The sequence below is a fragment of the Schistocerca nitens genome, chromosome 2 (assembly GCF_023898315.1).
Source record: "Schistocerca nitens isolate TAMUIC-IGC-003100 chromosome 2, iqSchNite1.1, whole genome shotgun sequence".
In the NCBI taxonomy this organism is placed as follows: Eukaryota; Metazoa; Arthropoda; class Insecta; order Orthoptera; family Acrididae; genus Schistocerca; species Schistocerca nitens.
This window is the reverse complement of record NC_064615.1, coordinates 747,322,198-747,343,110: the sequence shown is the minus strand read 5'-3', so window position 1 is coordinate 747,343,110 and position 20,913 is coordinate 747,322,198. Positions and strand designations below refer to the sequence as shown.

The 20,913-nt window shown below is 40.5% G+C and overlaps 1 protein-coding gene across 4 annotated transcripts in view; it reads right to left on the bottom strand.

The window, feature by feature from the left end:
* The window catches only part of LOC126234603 (aladin-like), an 80,736-nt gene extending 60,777 nt beyond the window's left edge, over nucleotides 1-19,959 (bottom strand). For 2 of the 4 annotated variants that reach the window (XM_049943324.1, XM_049943323.1), the window contains exons 1-2: nucleotides 19,659-19,931; nucleotides 15,550-15,677 (exon numbers count right to left, since the gene is read on the bottom strand). In XM_049943324.1, coding sequence (XP_049799281.1) covers nucleotides 15,550-15,677; nucleotides 19,659-19,781 — 251 coding nt within the window. In that variant the 5' untranslated portion in view covers nucleotides 19,782-19,931. The other 2 variants (XM_049943327.1, XM_049943325.1) reach the window with 2 other exon arrangements.
* Between the last annotated feature and the right edge of the window lie 954 nt (nucleotides 19,960-20,913).

Sequence of the window (20,913 nt, the reverse complement as noted above, 5' to 3'; positions counted from 1 at the left end):
TCTACACAGTTCACTTTTATTTGTTTCATGTTAACACTGACTGAGATACAGAGTAGGTTGTTACTCTTTCTAGTGATAGAGATGTTGACAGTTTGACTGACTGGTCACATTAAATCTCATAAGTGAGTAAATTTACCGTAGAGCTGTTGTTGCTATGAGCAGCTGTTTAAAAATTCCTGCTTACAAGATGTTAGAGGCTAGACACAATATAAAACCCTTATTCGATGAGACTAAGCAATTAATAAATTGCACAAAGCTACCTGGCAAGATTAAAATTGTGTGCCACACCAAGACTCAAACTCGGGACCTCTGTCTTTCATGGGCAAGGGCTCTTGCAACTGAGCTACCCAAAGCACGACTCACAACTGATCCTTGAAACTTTATTTCCACCAGTACCTCATCTCCTACCTTCCAAACTTCACAAAAGTCTCAGTCCGACACACAGTTTTCATCTGCCAGGTAGTTTCATAATGGTGCACACACTGTTGCAGAGTGAAAAATTCATTCTGGAATAAATTACATTCTTTATAATGAGTTGTTTCAAATTATGATGCCATAATTAAGACATTAACGGATAACAACAGAAAATTAAGCAAATTTCTGACCTCACCACGTTAGAATTTAAGGTCTGTATCTAATTTTTACTTTAAGTACTTTTCAATACGCTCACACAAATAATTTATCAAGTGGATTTTATTTATCCATATTTCCTCACATATTACTTTTAAAGGAAGTCCACATCTTTTGTGATACCAAATTAAACAAAACATATTTTGCTAGCTTCAGAAAGAACACAGAATCAACTCCCAATTTTCTACAATGTGTCACTTACTTCTCCTTGGTAACAATAATGAAAATGAGCTTGGCTGACCAACAGCAACTTCTTCTCACTCTGAGTATACACTCCTCCAGAACTGCTTATAAAACCATTCCGTACCACATTCCTACGACCATAATAATTGAGTATTTCTAAAACTATACTATGAAAACCGCATGTCAGTGCTTTAGACTAGTTTGTAAAAAATACCAAAACTGTTTTGTGTATCTTTCCATGCACTGATTGCATTTTGCGGTTTGTTAGTCAAAATTCAAACTGCGATAAACTGGAAATTCTATTTTGGGAGTGTTATGCAACTGATCTTGCATATAGGATTCTCACCAGTACCTTAATAATGTCTAAATGATGATGATGATGATCAGTTTTGGGGATGCACTCAACTACGCGGTCATCAGCGGCCATACAAATTCCCAATTTTTACACAGTCCAATCTAGTCACTGTCATGAATGATGACGACGACGATGAAATGATGAGGACAACACAAACACCCAGTCCCCGGGCAGAGAAAATCCCCAACCTAATAATGTGTAAAATTGACTGCTGGTTACTGATATATCTCTTACTCTCTTATTCATAGAGGTGTAGTTAAACATGTCTGTGCACCCATGGATGACACATCTGCAGTGACAAGCAATCTTTGACTAGTATGTTGTATGTATTAACAAGGGAATGAGCCAATATGACTAGTAAAAGCCTCTTCTGAAGCTTTTTATACATGAAGAATACATAAAAAGAAACACTATATCAAAATTTTAGCTGCTAAGATAAACTTTTTAAAAAGTGTTGAAAGCTGCCAAAATAATAAGTCACCATGTGGATGGAGAAATGTATACCCCTCACTTTAACTGTAGCAGACAGCACATGTGCAACACAGTAAGCAAATAACACAGCTCACAATAGCAATTTCTCAAGAGAATTCAGTTTTCATTGATAGTTTCACAGACACAGTTATTCACAGTTACTTTTTGCTTATATCTGCAACTCATTTATCATTCATAATAATTAGTAGTTGTCTTTGCAGTATCGTTAAGTGTTAAAAATGGAGGTAAAACTGAATTAATTTATTCGTATATGCTTCCTAATAACATCTATCTTTGTGCCGGTTTCAGAGTTTCACAATACCATGATATCCAATTACAGTTTTCAACCCCATGAAGTTAGAATAAGAAGAATGTGGTTTGCAACTGAAATCATCTACTTCTCCTGCAGACTTACATATGAGTTGTTAGTTAATTTCTTGGACATTAGTTCGAATGATGTCGACATTTCATTAGGAATTGTGCAAACATAAGAAGAAAGAGGACATCTCTAATGATTTCATAAATTGTGGTTCCAATGATGATTGTTGTACTACTAAAAATCCATGGAAAAAACACAGTACCTTCCTAGGTTTGGTTGGTTTGTGGGATTAAAGGGACCAGACTGCGATGGTCATCGGTCCCTTTTTCCAAATACTAAAAACACCCACAGAGAATAAAAACGAGTGATAGAATAGATCACAGACAACACAGAACAAGAGAGACTGAGACAAAGACCAGACAAGACAAACTAAAATCACACAGAGTGTGACAGTGGCTGGCCGACCATAGAAACAAAAAAGGAAAAGCCAACCACCGAGAAATGCATTAAAAACTCAGATTAAAATCGTAGGCCAATGGCCAGAATCAACACAAAAGAACATAACAAACACTCAGAGTAAACGATAAAAAACCCCTGCCCGAAGAAAACGTAAAACTAAGCCAACCATAACAGGGTCATCAGATAAAAGGGCAGGGAGCGTATCAGGCAGCGCAAATGTCTGCCTGACTACAGCTAAAAGGGGGCAGGCCAACGAAATGTGGGCCACTGTCAAAGCCGCCCCGCAGTGACACAGAGGAGGGTCCTCCCGGCGCAGTAAATAACTGTGTGTCAGCCGGGAGTGGCCAATGCGGAGCCGACAAAGGACGACTGAGTCCCTGCGATTGGCTCGCATGGATGACCGCCACACAGTCGTCGACTCCTTAATGACACGGAGTTTATTGGGCGTGATCCGATCGCACCATTCAGCATCCCAAAGTGCAAAAACTTTTCGGCGGAGGACTGCCCGCAAATCAGTCTCTGGGAGGACAACATCCAGAGATGGTTTACTCGTGGCCTCTTTCGCAAGGCGGTCAACATGTTCATTGCCCGGGATACCGACATGACCGGGGGTCCACACAAAGACCACAGAGCGGCCGCAACAGGCAAGAGTATGCAGGGACTCTTGGATAGCCATCACCAGACGAGAACGAGGGAAACACTGGTCGAGAGCTCGTAAACTGCTCAGGGAACCGCTACAGATAACGAAGGACCCACCTGAGTAGGAGCGGATATACTCTAGGGCTCGAAAGACGGCGACCAGTTCAGCAGTGTAAACGCTGCAGCCAGCCGGCAAGGAACGTTGTTCGGAATGGTCCCCTAGAGTTAGCGCATAAGCGACTCAACCAGCAACCATCGAGCCGTCAGTGTAAACAATGCCAGAGCCCTGATACGTGGCCAGGATGGAATAAAAGCGGCGGCGGAAGGCCTCTGGAGGGACTGAGTCCTTCGGGCCCTGTGCCAAGTCGAGCCGAAGGCAAGTGTGAGGCACACACCACGGGGGTGTATGCAGAGGTGCCCGGAAAGGAGGTGGAACAGGGAAAAACCCAAGCCCGGAGAGAAGTTCTTTGACGCGTACGGCGATCGGACAACCCGACCGGGGCCGATGTTCTGGCAGATGGACGGCTGACTGCGAGAACAGGACACGGTAATTTGGATGCCCGGGCGAGCTAAAAACATGGGCAGCATAAGCAGCCAGTAATTGTTGGCGTCGTAACCGCAGTGGAGTGACACCTGCCTCCACTAGTATGCTGTCCACAGGGCTGGTGCGGAAAGCACCAGTAGCAACGCGTATCCCGCTGTGGAGAATTGGGTCCAGCACCCGCAACGCAGATGGGGATGCGGAGCCATAAGCCAGGCCCCCATAATCCAGACGGGACTGGATTAACGCCTGGTAGAGCCGTAACAGGGTAGATCGGTCGGCGCCCCAGCGGGTGTGGCTCGAGCATCTTAGAGCATTTAGATGCCGCCAACACGCCTGTTTAAGCTGCCGAATATGAGGCAGCCAAGTCAGCCGGGCATCGAAAACTACACCCAAAAACCTGTGGGTCTCCACCACAGCAAGGAGTTCGTCGGCAAGATAAAGCCGCGGCTCAGGATGGACTGGTCGGCGCCGGCAGAAATGCATGACGCAGGTCTTGGCAGCCGAAAACTGAAAACCATGCGCTACAGCCCAAGACTGCGCCTTGAGGATAGCGCCCTGTAGCTGACGTTCAACAGTGGCAATGCCAGTAGAGCTGTAGTAAAGGCAGAAGTCGTCAGCATACAGGGAAGCGGAGACAGAATTTCCCACCACTGCAGCGAGCCCGTTTATGGCGATTAAAAACAGGCAGACACTGAGGACAGAACCCTGTGGCACACCGTTCTCCTGGACGTGGGAGGAACTATATGAGGCTGCGACTTGCACGCGGAAGGTACGATACGACAGAAAATTGCGGATAAAGATCGGCAGAGGGCCCCGAAGACCCCATCCATGAAGCGTAGAAAGGATGTGATGGCGCCATGTCGTATCGTACGCCTTCCGCATTTCGAAAAAGACAGCGACCAGGTGCTGACGGCGGGCAAAGGCAGTACGGATGGCCGACTCCAAGCTCACCAGATTGTCGGCGGCGGAGCGGCCTTTATGGAACCCACACTGAGATGGAGCCAGAAGGCCCCGTGACTCCAGTACCCAGTTCAACCGCCGGCTCACCATCCGTTCAAGCAACTTGCAAAGAACGTTGGTGAGGCTAATGGGACGGTAGCTGTCCACCTCCAAAGGGTTCTTCCCAGGTTTCAGAATGGGGATAACAATACTTTCCCGCCATTGCGACGGAAACTCACCCTCGACCCAAATGCGGTTGTAAAGGTCGAGGAGCCGTCGCTGGCAGTCCACTGAAAGGTGTTTCAGCAGCTGACAGTGGATGCCAGTGGATGCCATCTGGCCCAGGAGTGGTATCAGGGCAAGCGGCTAGGGCACTGCGAAATTCCCACTCACTGAATGTAGCATTGTAAGATTCTCGGTGGAGGGTGCGAAACGAAAGGTTCCGACGTTTCATCCGCTCTTTAATGGAGCGGAAGGCTAGTGGGTAATTGGAAGAAGCGGAACTAAGAGCAAAATGCTCTGCCAAGCTGTTGGCAATTTCGTCGGAGTCTGTACAAACTGCTCCATTCAGTGAGAGTGCAGGGACGCTGACAGAGGAGTACCTTCCTATCCCAAAGAAAACATGGAGAGTTATAGTTTTCAGTGACAAAGGAAGGCTGTAAATTTTTTCGTTAAATGAAGGAGGGAAAGAAGTTTAAAATTAAGTTGTCAGCAAAGCCAGTTTCATTCTGTAAGCTCTGAACATGAAGTGTATAAATGAGAGAAAGATTTACATGCAGTACGAAATATGGTCCAAAATGAAACTTGCAAAAGTGTGAAGGAAAAACTATTCGAAAGATTTAGAATCGCTTATGACAGTCTATGCACAGTTACCGAGGGAGATCTACTAGACTAGGCCATCTGAATTGCAAGTGAGATGAACATTACTGACTTCCATGCTTCTTCAACTTGGTCAAACAGATTCAAAGAATTATAAAGAAAAGGAAGTGGCAAAATTATGGAGTTTACTTATGTGTAGATGAGATGTCATTAACAGGTACTACTACAGACAAATTCATTGTTTCTTGCTATCCCCCAAAATGCTGAGTATAAAACCAGTCAGTCAGATTTCATGCAAGAACCAAGTGCAAACTGCAGATTATCATTCATTTCAAGTGCAAAAAAGGGCAGACTCACTTGTGCAGTCAATGAATGATATGACACATTCGTATAAAACAATGCCAGTGTTAAGTATCAGTTTTTTCTTAAGCTTTGAGTCTGTCTTAAGGAAACTCAAGACAAATTAGAGCCAAAACTTAAAAAAAGACTGTTCAGTTACAAAAATCTTGTAATCAATGTAGCAAAACATTGAAAAATGAAGAAAAACACTTTTCAATACTACATCTGAAATGTCTTCTTACCAGGTGCAGAAAATAATTCATTGCTTTTGTTGGACTTTTGGCCTGGACATAACGCCCGGACAAAAACACTGTTGATTTAATTTGGATTCCACATTGAACTAAATGTAAGTCTTCCCAACAACAAAGAAATTTTTCAACAGCGTAGTGCATTTTTCAGAAAATTATTGGATAATATAATTACTGATAGCCCTTTGTCATTTCAGGTTTATCAGCGAACAGTACTGTTAAACTAGATCATTTGTGCGAATCTGATCAAGTGTGCCTGGCACACACCACAACATGCAGAAAAACAGCCATGACCAGTTGTTACTCCATCCCAGTTCTGTGTAACTGAAAACTAGTAATTATAGCATGTCATCTATACAGCGAGTAGAAACCTATCTTTTCCTTATTTGGTGATATTCCAGTAACATATCAGTTTTTCCAACTGGCTATAGCAAAATTTTCACAGCTTTCCCAGTTGTTCTGACTGTTGCTCTGCACCTGCTTAACATTCCTGCCCACACTACGATGTGTGGCTAGAAAAAAACCGGACTAGTACTGGTGAAACAATAAAACGAATGCAATAAGGCTGAAAGTCGCGTGGCCTGTCATGTGACTCTCGCTCCGCCTACTGCTCGAGTTTCATCTGCCTCCTGCACTCAGTCTGCCCGTGGCGTCTGTTTTAAGTAGTTGACGTTTTGTCTGTGCGTCGGAAAATGTTGAGTGTACAGAAAGAACAGCGTGTTAACATCAAATTTTGTTTCAAACTAGGAAAATCTGCAAGTGAAACGTTTGTAATGTTACAACAAGTGTACGGCGATGATTGTTTATCGCGAACACAAGTGTTTGAGTGGTTTAAACGATTTAAAGATGGCCGCGAAGACACCAGTGATGACACTCGCACTGGCAGACCATTGTCAGCAAAAACTGATGCAAACATTGAAAAAATCGGTAAACTTGTTCGACAAGATCGCCGTTTAACAATCAGAGCAGTGTCTGAGTTAACAGGAGTTGACAAGGAAAGTGTTAGGCAGATTCTTCATGAAAGTTTCAACATGAACAAGTGTGTTCAAAAATTGTTCCAAAGTGTCTCACAACTGAACAGAAGGAACGCCGAATAATGATTTGTTCTGACATCCTGGAAACTCCTGTTAACTCAGACACTGCTCTGATTGTTAAACGGCGATCTTGTCGAACAAGTTTACCGATTTTTTCAATGTTTGCATCAGTATTTGCTGACAATGGTCTGCCAGTGCGAGTGTCATCACTGGTGTCTTCGCGGCCATCTTTAAATCGTTTAAACCACTCAAACACTTGTGTTCGCGATAAACAATCATCGCCGTACACTTGTTGTAACATTACAAACGTTTCACTTGCAAATTTTCCTAGTTTGAAACAAAATTTGATGTTAACACGCTGTTCTTTCTGTACACTCAACATTTTCCGACGCACAGACAAAACATCAACTACTTAAAACAGACGCCACGGGCAGACTGAGTGCAGGAGGCAGATGAAACTCGAGCAGTAGGCGAAGCGAGAGTCACGTGACAGGCCACGTGACTTTCAGCCTTATTGCATTCGTTTTATTGTTTCACCAGTACTAGTCCGGTTTTTTTCTAGCCACACCTCGTATAACAACATCTGTCAGAGCCAGCCGATCAGTCAGCAGCAGAGTGCACTGATGTAAATAAACAACACAGCCAAAGAGAGCAGCGCAGTGTCTTACGCTGTCAGCAATAGTTCACTGTATTCCCCACTTTATTCCTTCTCAATACAAGGGCCTTAGTCTCAATTTTAATCAGCCACATAAGTCCAATTAAGGTGGTCTCATTTATGATCAGTAGCATCTTAGCTGTGGACTCACCCTCATCATGAAATTCCAAGACAATGACAGATAGTTCTGGAATTAACGTATAACCAAGTAAACAGAATCCTTCCTTTCTTTGTAGTAGCTGACCCCTCAGCAGAAACTATTTTTGGCCTTGATGCATTTTCCATCCAAAACTTTGTATACGTAATTCAGAACATCGTTCCATGTACAGAAACAGATCAATTGTGTCTCCAATATGTCCCCTTTTTTTCTTCAGGACTGGAAATGACATCCAATTGTCTTTTTTTTATTTTATTTTATTTTTTTACCAGCATTACGTCACCTTTAAACTTGTGGGATGAGGTTAATGTAGAAATGTATTGCAAAGAGGAGTTATAAGTGCTGTCCCAAATCCCTTATAGCAGATAAAAATCACTTTTAGTCATTGTGGAGATGTCCAAAATATGGCATATGCTCACTCAATTGTGGACTCATATCCCTTTCAGCATCCAGACGAATTATTTTCAAAACTGATCTTCTGGAAGGTTAGTTTAAATTTCCTTTGGATAAGGTTCCAAAGTCATTCTGATATTAAATATTCCTTATGGCCTCTAGCAATACAGCAGATTACCTTTCAGATTGCTAGTGCAACACCTATCTTTCAGAAATTTTTAGAACAAGCTATTGCCAATATTCCACAATGTGTCAATTATGTGGATGATGTAGTGGTTATAGAGGTCAAATCTCTGCTTAGTATTTTTTATCCTTTTGCAACCCAGGTTAAAATCTAAATTGTTGAAATACTTCTTTCAGACTTCCATTAAGTACATAGGATGTATCTTTAGCTGGGATGACATTAAACTGACATCAGGGAATGCGGCACCTGATTTCCACATTCCTACACAAAAAACTAAGGAATGTGATGGTTTTTATGGACAAGATTACATACTATACATGATCTATCCCCCAAATTGCATTGATACCCCATTCACTGACTCAAGGGGGTCCAGTTTCAGTGGTCGGCATGACTGTCACCAAGCATTTCTTACCCCTCGTGTTAATTACGGGTGTGTCACCATACAGTGGCAGGACCATTCTATCACACAGGTACCTCAGTGGTTCGGAACAGCCTGTTGCACTTACATCTAAGACACTCACAATGGTACAAGGAAATTATTCCCCGCTTGACAAGGAGGCATTGGCAATTATCTTTGGTTGGCAACCAACTTCACCTGACCACAGATCATAAGTTGTTGTTGCCCATATTTGGCACTAAGTCAAAGCTGCCTAAATGGACACCTGGAAGGTTACAACACTGGACTCTTTCCTTATCAAAATATCAGTATTCCATTAACTATTGTACATTGGCCCAGAATACAAATGCAAACGTGTTGAAACGTTTCCCTTTCGGTTCCCATCAGGAAAAGTTGGTGGGATGGTTCCCAAACATTCCAGAGGTGCTGCAGTAGTCACATGTGAGGATCCACTCTCGAGACTGGTTTGCCAGTTCATATGAACCGGCTGGCCAAGACCCTTCCTTTGAGAGACCTTCAGCTTTTCAAAGGTGCCCTGTTATTGAATCAAGTTTAATATTTAGTGTCAAAAGGGAATTCCAAATGTTCTTCATGTCAGTGTATTGTGACTCCTGCATCAGTCCCACCGGGGCATTCACAGAATAAGGAATCTGGCCCAATGACGTGTGTACTGGCCACTGGTTGATGAGCACATTTTGTGTGTGGCTCAACACTGTTAAGCTTATTAGATGCATCAGCCACCATTGCTCTCAGCCTATCACCTGAGCCCTACATCTAGTCAGCGATGGGTAAGGTGCATGTGTTTTGCGGGTCCATTCCATGGGGCCATGTGGCTGATTTTTTATAGGTGTGTGTTGTCATTTTCCATAATGTCATCAAAACACTAATGTCTATGTTGGAGAATACCATTAAGGCTCTGGCCACTTCCCCCTCCCCTCCCTCCCCGCACCTACTGAAGGAGCCCTGCAAGATCTTGTCACTGATAATGCACAAGTTTTCATCTCCCAGTTTTCAACAGTTTTGCACCACAACAGGTTCAAGCATATTACTGCACCTCCATTTCAGCCTGCCTCTAATGGCATGGACAAACTTAAAACACACTTGGAAAAACAAATACCATGTGAACTATCCGATATTTTGGTGGACCCTAAGTTACCATCTCAGAATTTTTTCATATTTGGTACATGGATACCTACATGTCTTAACAGTAAAATTTCCAAACAGCATTGTTGTACCTAATATCGTTCTTGTTGAATTTGGGCTTGAAGGCTCAAGGGTGCATACCTCGTCATTAATCAGGCATCAATTTCCCTATATTCACAGATTAGCTATTTAGTAAAGACTTGACCTATAAACATCAGATTGTGCACTGCAGCTCTTTAGTCCTAGTATTAAGTATAAATAATAATAAAAAGCATTTGGCATTGCACTTAGTAGTTCTTACCTTATTTTAAGATGACTCAATCGGAAAAAAACGGTGACATATCTGGTAGCAATCTTATGTGCAAAGAAGAATATCCTAACTCACTTTATTCATTGGCAAAGAATAAAATGAAAATGCCACTTACACATACTGTCCACATTCAACACTATTGGTTAAAAATAAATAAAAATAAAATTTTTTGACATCTTGATCCAAAAACAAAATACATTCATTCATATGTAAGAGATACAACCTTTTCAAGCTACTTGTTGGCAAGTTTATACAATCATGCACTGTGGCTTTGTAATGATGGGGCAACCACCTTACATATGAAATTGGGGAAGGGGACCTAAACAGTACATTTCCTACTGTGCCATAGAAGAAAGAGTCATTCAGCAGAAGATATACAGTTAATGCAAATATTAACATCATCTTTAAATTTATGTGATAACTGCAAAAGCCGGCCGGTGTGACCGAGCAGTTCTAGGCGCTACAGTCTGTAACCGCGCGACCGCTACGGTTGCAGGTTCGAATCCTGCCTCAGGCATGGATGTGTGTGGTGTCCTTAGGTTAGTTAGGTTTAAGTAGTTCTAAGTTCTAGGGGACTGATGACCTCAGAAGTTAAGTCCCATAGTGCTCAGAGCTATTTGAACCATAACTGCAAAAATTGTACTGTGTATCAGTTTTCGTTGCATTTGAAAGCCACATATTGCCCAACTTGCAGCTGTTGCAGCAAAGCATTTTTCACAACTTGCCACAGCAACAGTGTCTGCATTAGAAAGGGTTAATAGCAGTGACTAGAATGCATGGTGTGCTCATGTCTTCGGTTCCAAGAAACCTTCATATGATTTGATCCCCTACAAAGAAACAAAGAACTTATTAATGTACAGTATTTTGAGAACAATTCTTTAAGATGAAATAAAATAAGTCTTTCCTGGTGTCATCATCCTTGTCATGTATCATGGTGGAAACAATCTTTCCTTCATGCACAAAGTCTTGAGAAACTGTCATTTTCATAAAACACCTCTACGTCTTGTTTCATAGCTCCCGGGTAATATCTTTTGACCACTCCTGCATTCTGGAGAAACAATTAGACCACTAAGGGCTTTAACTTTTTTGCTACACATACCATGTGTTCTGTGACACCAAATGTAGCTGCTACTCTGACTTCCATGAAGGTGGAGCAAATATTAAAACATGAATCTGTTCACTGTGAGTTGAACTTTCACACTGTGAGGAGCTCCATTACACCAGAGAAATGTTTTACACTGCTCAGGATTGAATTGTTTGGGGGAGGAGACCAGACAGCGAGGTCTCCATCTCATCGGATTAGCGAAGGACGGGGAAGGAAGTTGGCCGTCCCCTTTCAAAGGAACCATCCCGACATTTGACTGGACCAATTTTGGGAAATCACAGAAAACCTAAATCAGGATGGCCGGATGCAGGATAGAGCCATCGTCCTCCTGAATGCAAGTCCAGTGTGCTAGCCACTGCGCCGCCACTCTCAGTTACACTGCTCACGTTGTCACCCTACGAAATACAGGTTGTTATATGTTCTTTGTTTCTTTGCAGGGGATCAAGTCATATGAATGTCTCTTGGAACACAGGAATAGTGCAGAACATGATCTCACCATGTACTTATAATCACAACTGTTAACACCTTTCTAATGAACAGACTTTCAACAAAAGCAAATGGGACTACTGCTGCTATAGCTGTTTGTGAAAATGCTTTGTTGGGATAGATACGAAAGGAGGAAGTATAAGAATTTCAAATACGGCAAAATCTGGTACATATGACACATTTCCCAGTTGGCACATGAATTTAAAGATCATTAAATTAATTACATGTCTCCTGCTGAATCACAATCCCTTCCATGGTACAGTGGGAAGGATGATGTTTGGGTCCCCTTCTTCAGTGTTATATGTAAGATGAATGTTCCATCATTACAAAGTCACAGTGCACGGTTATATAAACTTGACAATAAGTGGCATGAAAGATTGTATCTCTCACATCTGAGAGAACCTACTCAGTTTTTGGATCAATATCTCAAGGAATACAACGTTATATGGTAAGGTGGAAGAGATTTAAAAATGCAATTTTCTCCTTCATATTTGAATTTGTTTATGAGACTGTTCCTTGCAGAGTTTTTATGGCTATGTGCATCAGTAAGTACGTATAAAAAATTATTTGTGTGTCTCATTATTGCCTTGCCCCTTTTTGTTTATTTCACTGAATTTGTCTTTTTAATTTACAGTATTGGAGTAAGGATATGTCAGCACATTTGTTCATCCAAGCTATCTCACGTAATGCTTTACACTGAAAAGACACTGAAGAGTGAAATGGAACATATACAAGGTGTACAACTTTGCTTCCGCCATTTGCCGATAGGTGGTGACAATGGTAGTAGCAGTCGAAAGAAACAGATCCCAGACTTCGGTCACCATAACCTCATCCAAACATCAGTCAATTTCTTTCTGCACCATAAAGTTGTTCTTGATTGAAAATGTCAGTTTACAAGCCTAATTCTCGTCATTTGCGGGAGGTGTTACTGTTTCGTTTCAATATGAAAGAAACAGCAACTGTGTCTAATCGAATGCTCTCAAGTACATATAGTAAGGACATTATTAGTGAAAGAACGTGTTGCGAGTGGTTCCAACACTTCAAGAACAGTGATTTTAATATCGTAGACTGGCATAGTGGTAGAAGAGAGAATGTTTTCGAAGATGCAGAATTGGAGACATTGCTGAATGAAGACTTAGCGTCAAACTCAAGAATTGGCAAGATTAATGGGAGTGACACAGCAAGCCACTTCAAAATGTCTCAAGGTTATGGGCACGATTCAGAAAGAAGGAACTTGGGTCCCGTGTGAGCTGAAACCAAGAGACATTGAACGGTATTTGTCTTTTTGTGAACAGTTGCTTCATAGGCAAAAAGGGAAGGGATTTCTGCATCACACTGTGACTGGGGACGAAAAATGGGTTCATTACGATAACCCTTAACACAAAAAATCATGGGTATATCCCGGCCATGCTTCCATGTCGACGGCCAAACCGAATTTTCAAGGCTCTAAGATCATGCTCTGCATTTGATGGGACCAGCTCAGCATCGTGCACTATGAGATTTTAAAACCAAGTGAAACAATCACAGGTGGTCGTTATCAAACGCAATTAATGCGTCTGAGCAGAGCATTAAAAGACAAACGGCCGCACTACAGCAAGAGGCACGACGAAGTGATTTTGCAGCACGACAGTGCTCGACCCCACATTGCAAAAGAGGTCAAAACATACTTGGAAACACCAAAATGGGAAGTCCTACACCACCCGCCATATTCTCCAGACATTGCTCCCTCTGACTATCAACTATTTAGATCAATGGCACATGGCCTGGCTGACCAACACTTCCGATCTCATGAAGAAGTCACGAATTGGATCGATTCGTGAATCGCTTCAAAAGATGAACAATTTTTTCGGCACAGGATTCATACACTGCCTGGAAGATGGGAGAAAGTAGTGTCCAGCGATGGAAAATACTTTGAATGATACATGTGTAAACAATTTGTTTCATTAAAGCCTCAAATGTTGAGGAAAAAACAGCAGAAGCAAAGTTGTACACCTTGTACATTAAGAAAACGGGTTGGTAACTGTTTTCAGCTCTCACCTGTTTACAGTTCTGACTTTCAAGTCCACCACAATATTTTAAAAACAGCTTTTCAAGGAATACACATGGTTTTTATTTAACAGTTCCCTGTAGTGTTGAATGTGGGTGGTACACCTAAGTGGCATTTTCATTTTATTCTTTGCCCATAAATAAAGTGACTTAGGATATTCTTTTGTGTATCTAAGATTGATACCAGGTATGTAAACATTTTAGCAAAAAATCGAGATGAGATTCAGTTGTCTACATAACCCCCACAGGACTTCGGAGTTTGTCAAATTTGACTTTTTTTTCCAATGGAGTCATCTTTAAGTGAAAGTAAGAACCATTAATTGTAATGCTGAACACATTTCATTATTATTTACAGTTAATACTAGACCTAAAATGTTACTGTGCACTGTGTGTACTATTTTCCTGTACGAAGTTATGATTTTTTAAGAGAATCACAAATTTAAAGTACAGTATGGAAAAGTGTGTTTTTCAACATTTTCATAAAAAAATTCTATATGATGTATCCTACTTTTTATACACTACTTCAACTTAGAGGCCTACATACTAGATGCATTAAAAATTAAGGTCTGTATGTTAACTCATTACTAAGTAGTAGATCTCTGAAAATAGGGGAATTGGTGCCTGGCTAATACCGGGTACATGCCCTTGAGCCTTTAACCCCCAATTTATTAAAAATGGTTAAAGTTAGAACTGCGCTATTTGACAGTTTTATTATCACGACATATACGTATCCATTTACCAAAAATGACTAAATTCTGATATGGTCACCGTATCATGCACTGTGGTAATGGAATGACCCTGCATCCCCATCTATCGATTATGCACTGCTTTCCTTTTTATCCACATACTGCTTACACTGATCTGTGATTGAAGCTGGGCAGAACTTTTGCATGCCTTCCCTCATCATGCCTTGTTAGATCTATTGCAGCCTCCATTGGTACACGAAGAAGAGGCAGCCACACATTTTAAGGTGGCCATCCCTATCTGGGTGTGCACATTTGGATGTACTCCTCGCTGTATACATGGATTCATCACAGTTCATCAAGGACTCCAACTGGTCCTGGTGACCAACAACAACAGATGTTCAGTTGGGCTCCAAGATCACATCCCATGCTGTGAGAACCTGGCATTCCTGGTTCTCCATCATCCATCCCCCCCCCCCCCTATGGATAAGGATCTGGATGATACACAGGATGCCCACACCCCCAGTCTGAACTGATATCAGACCCCAACATCTTCCAGAACCAGCACCAAGCCATGAGTCTGAGCCACTGCAACGTCTTGCCTCTCTGGTGCCAGACCCAGCAGCAGTTCCTCTATCACTGGCACCATCCAATGCCACACCCTCTTCCCCACAGTCTCCCTCCCACAACCCATTACTCTACATCACTGTGCACTGTACGAGCTCACCTGGTGGGGTGTCTGTGCCATATTCCTAACCCGTGCACCTGCTATCTCTCCCTCGGAGTCATCAGCCACCCTCCCTTCAACCCTCTATCCTGCTCTCTGCCTCGTTTCTCCCCTTGCCAACCTCACCTGGTACTATCTCTCACCCTAGCCAAGTTGCACTTCCTAGCTAGTTGTCACAATGAAGCAAGTGTGTGTGTGTGTGTGTGTGTGTGTGTGTGTGTGTGTGTGTGTGTGTGTGTGTGTGTGTGTGTGTGTGTAAAAAATTTCAATGCAGAAATACATACCACACATTTAATATTCTCTTCACTAAACCTTCACGAACAGGCAGAAAGACAGCATTTATATCTTCATGAGAAGTTACAGAAGGGCGGAGCAAGTCCCTGTTCACTACTATTGTTGGATATGATGCAACCTATAAAGAAATACATTTTAAAATGAGAAAAGAATTGTTAATATTATGGCACAACATACAGAAGAAATTAGACAAGTTAAAGTCCATACTGGTGAAATATGAGTTTGTGGTGTATCTTTTCAATTTCACTCATCACTAGCTGTACACAAAGCACAGTACTGACACACACAAAAATATGACACTGTCCTTGTATAGGAGTAAATCAAACTGTCTTTGCGTAACAGTGGCAAGGGACGTGAAAATTTCTATACTTGAACAATAGCTTGTAGCACATAAAATGAAAGATTTGATACAGAAACTCCGAAAAACTGTAAGTCACTGCAAAGGAACTTTCACTGTATAAAATGGGTACCGTTCAATGTCTCTGTCAATGAGATACCACCATTATTTTCATTTTTGTGTAAGTTTGTCTTTTTAGACTCTAGGAAATTATCCAAGGCAATTTTGACTTTCAGACAACTGCCACAAATTTCCCCACCAAAGCTAGTCCAACTGATACTAAAATAGGCAGTTATTTGGCAAAATACAAGGGGGTACCAAAACAAAGAGAATAACATTGCAGTGGGCAGAACTTTTGTAGTTCACATTTCTCGTGCTAGGCCCGTGTAGCACAACTTATTGCCAGTTCAATGCTACCTGTGTTGTTGGCCTGGCTTGTTCTGTTCATCTGCAGTGATTGATTTTGCTAGCACTGTTTTGTTTTCTATGATGGCAAGTTTAAGTGAACAATGTGCAGCTGTGGAATTTTATGTTCTAGTTTGTAAAAGTGATGCTGAATCTGTTTTAATGTCGTAAAAGCTTACCAAGAAAACAGTATGGGAAAACCTCAAGTGTAGTGCGGTTTGTTCGATTTAAAAATGGCAACATGTTGACTGATGACAAACCTCATTCTGGATGTCCATCAACTGCCCGAATCAACGAAAATATTGAAAAAATTCACACACACACACACACACACACACACACACACACACACACACACACACACACCTATCTCTGTTAGGTAGTTTTTGGCTAAAAATGGCATGTTTCCAGTGCCCTACCCCCCTTAACTTGTCTAACTTGGTGTGTGACTTTTTTTCTCGAATTTTCTTTCCTTGCACGAAAAGGAGGTGTGAAAGGACACCAATTTGACAACCCTGAAGAAGCAAAGAAAGGAGACCGAGGATCTGCCAGCCATTTCTAAAGATGACTACATAAAATGATTCGACCAGTGGAAACACTGGTGGGACAATTGTATTATTTGTAATGGAGAGTATTCCGAAAGGGATAAGGTTTTGTAAATAACCTGAAAATATATATCTTTTAATTTTTTTGTATACCGTCATGTCCTGAAAGCACAAAAATTTGTAGTTTCTGCTCTGTTGTTCTTGAAATATCAAACTGCTCTTCAACTGAAACACTTCTCTTTTAATTGGGTTATTTATTTCTAGGCCAGGCCTAAGTGGTCCACATATCGAGAGTTAAGTAAAATTTGAATCAGACTGGCAGACTGGTATAGCAAACACCAATATGGTAGAAATTACTTGGATGGAGCTGCCCAATTTGTGCTGGGATTCAAACATGCCTTACAAAGACCAGGACACACTAGTTGGAGACCAGGCACTCAGATATTCAAGATCAGTGTTAGTATAATGTAGAAAAAGTGTTATTAATCCTCCACTCAGGTTTCCTAATGAAGGGAGAGAGAATTATCAGAATGGAACAGAAGACTTAATGCTCTACGAATCAAAGCATAAAATTAGGAACTGAAAATTCTGAAGAAACTGAAACAGTGTTAGGGACAGCATTAGAGACTACTGGAGTAAAATGGGACGAAGGATACGACTTATTTTTAAGGGTCATGGGATAATAAACACTTGACTGGCTGAATGGTTGAGGAATTGTATACTGATTTGTAAAGCATATACAAATACAGACATATGCTCACATCATAATCACATTACAGTGAAAAGTAAGCACCAGTCCATAAGAGCAAAGAGAAAAAGCAAAATCAAAGTAAGAAGTTGGAAAAAAAAAAAGAGTTAAATGTAACAATGGGCAATATAATTTATACTGGAGCAACTACTGTAACTACAAGAACTGTGGATAACTGAAGAAATAATCCAGCTTATGGGTGACAAAAATAAACACAAAAATGTTTAAGAAGAGTAAGAAAATCAGTGACAGCAGTCACTTTTTGATTTAGTTATAAGTTGAAGCTTGAACCAGAAAAATAATTGAATTATGAATGCAGTCTACAATATTAGAAAAAGGATAGAGTGCTACTCATTGTAAAAATGACACACTGAGTTGCAGACAGGCACAATGAAAACACTGTTGCACATTTAGCTCTCAGCAGAAGCCTTCTTTTGGAAAGCGCGCACAATATTAGTAACAGTGCGTAGGCCTATAGTCAAATTATACTGTAAATCTGTGTTAATATTCTTGTGCTTAGCCATTTATTATGCCCTGATTCATATGGCAGTATAGCACAGGGCAATAAATTAAGAGGGGCACTGAAGAAAGCAACCAAAGTGTATATATTACAAAAGAAACTGTGGATAAGACACAACATGGAACAAAGGGCTCATTATATGAACATAATCTTTTACTAGACTTCATATCATGGCTCTGCCATCATTAGGCCTATTTATCACGCAACATGAGATGTATATGATGGTGAACTATCATAGCTACAAACACTGTGAGAGAAAAACTGAACAAAATAGAATTTTGACTTTAGGAGAAAAATTAAACTACACGTTGCCATTACAATTTTTTTCATTAAATTCCTGTTTGTCACTGTATCACACAAAAATTTTATAAGCGAATAAGAAGTTATTCAAAGCATTCCATGAACTGTCACATTTCTTGCAACCATGACAGGAGATGTACATGGCTGCTAGTAAGGGAAAAAAGAACATGGAAATACTTACTGTCAATTTAATTTATAGTCTGAACAATTTTGCTGCTATTGTGTGATTGCAAATCATGCAACAAAGCAAATACATACTGTAGTGTGTTAAAATGGAACATAACCTGAATGATTAATACAATATAGGCACACAACAAAAACAGTTTAAGGAAGACCAGTTGCTTTTACTATTTTTTATTAGTATTCACAACGAAAACAAGTAAAAAATTAATAACGTTTGTGGTAGAATTCTGACCAAATCTGCTTCACATTTCATATTCGTTGATGCATCCATGACATAACTACTAAATTTGCATTATATAAAATTTTGTACCGAAATTTAACTACTAGTACAGTTAAAATTAACTACAACGCACTACGTTGTCATGGGAGATCACCTCTCCAGTTTACCAAAGTTTAATTTTGTGGCGCTATTTACTTTCAATTCATATACGGTGTAAGGTCGTTATCTGGAAATCCATGTCATGTCATTTCAAGCATGAATCATCTTGTAGGCAATGACAGTCATACAAGGAAGTTCAGGGTTTAATATCAGTGAGAAACAACTACTCAGATTTGAGAATTAACCACGGCAAAAGTTCCATTACCACGATTTCAATCCTTTTATTAACGTAATTCCCACAACGTTCTAAGGACAATCAGTACATACACATGATAAGACGTGTTTCTTTCAAATTTGCATGGACATGAATTACCAATGTTTCTCTGTTACCAGTGTAAATTTTCTTCTAAACCATATGATGTCGGCAGTTTTTCATAAATGAATTATGAATGCCAAAGTAGTGAATCGTCGACGCCGTACTTTTCCTAAAATACTTGTTGCATACACAACGCCGAATTTTTTTATATGTCCTTATCAGAACAGATCTTAGTTAAACTACGAGTTTATGTTCGGTCAATACGAGTGCAACGTTATTTCAGCCTTCAAAACTCGTTATGATTAAGCACGACAGCGACTTACTTCACAATATAGATTTTTCGGTAACAAAAAAAAAAATTGTTTTACTGCAATGCATTTTCAGCAGGACAAGTGTAATATTTGCAAATTTACATTTTCAACTTACGGTGTTGCTAAATATCGAAAAATTTGCATTTTCAATTGTCATAGTTTGTAATTTTCCATCGACCTCACAAACTGTCACATGGCCAGCAGGTGCAGGATTCGGAAAATTTTTCATAGATACCATGACGCAACTTTGTTTAGCTTGAAAACGGTTTCAAGCGGTGTTAATTCGTTTACGCGACTGTAATCAGTTCACCCCCAATGAGGAACAATTGATATCTAACATCTAGTTAAACACTAGAACTAGTACCCGCTTAAAACTTCAAATTATCAAAGAACATACACAACTTCGGCTGCATCACGAACTTTATATGTACTCTTTGACTTTTGACTTTGTACATAGATCACAGACATACATAAATGTATGTCTTTGTCCATTATTTATCTTTGGAGTGAAATGCTAATTCTCTCCTATTAGGAGAATGAAGGATAAAATACGAAGTTGTCTGCAATAACTGTATACTGCTCGCATCATTTACTTTTGTTTTTAGCAGTTTCCTTAATGTAAAGCTAATAAAGGGTATCGCTTGGACCTTTGCTAATAAAATGCATTATTATAGTTTTCGGAAATAGTTGACGCTGGTCATTCGAATACAGTGTGTCAAAGCTACAGCTAGCCACGGCGATACAGCAGTCATTGACCACTTGACAATGTCTGACGAGAACTCTGTCGAAAGCTCTTGGGAAGCGATTGGGGCCGATTGGAAGAGCGAGAAAATTTTACTAAAAATAAAAGTTATGTAAAGTTATGTGCATTTATAGCGAACTTAGAAAGTTGAATATGGAAACAAAACATAGTGCTATAATCTAGTGAGTAATCTAGTAAGTAACAGAAAAAAACAAAAAAGCTAGCAAGTAACATAATTTTCAAACAAGAAAGTGACAAACAGAAATCTATCTGTTAAGTAATTAATAACAGTAAGTACAGGACTCATTATTGTGGCCAAGGTAGATACGAAGCCCACGCCTACTACAGTAGTACAAGTTTATATGCCAACTAGTTCCGACAAAGAGATTGATAAAATGTATGATGAGATAAAAGAAATTATTCAGATAGTGAAGGGAGACGAAAATTTAATAGTCATGGGTGACTGGAACACGATAGTAGGAAAAGGAAGAGAAGAAAACGTGGTAGGTGAATATGGAATGGTAGTAAGGATTGAAAAAGGGAGCAGCCTGGTAGAATTTTGCACAGAGCATAACTTAATCATAGCGAACACTTGGTTCAAGAATCACAAAAGAAGGCTGTATACATG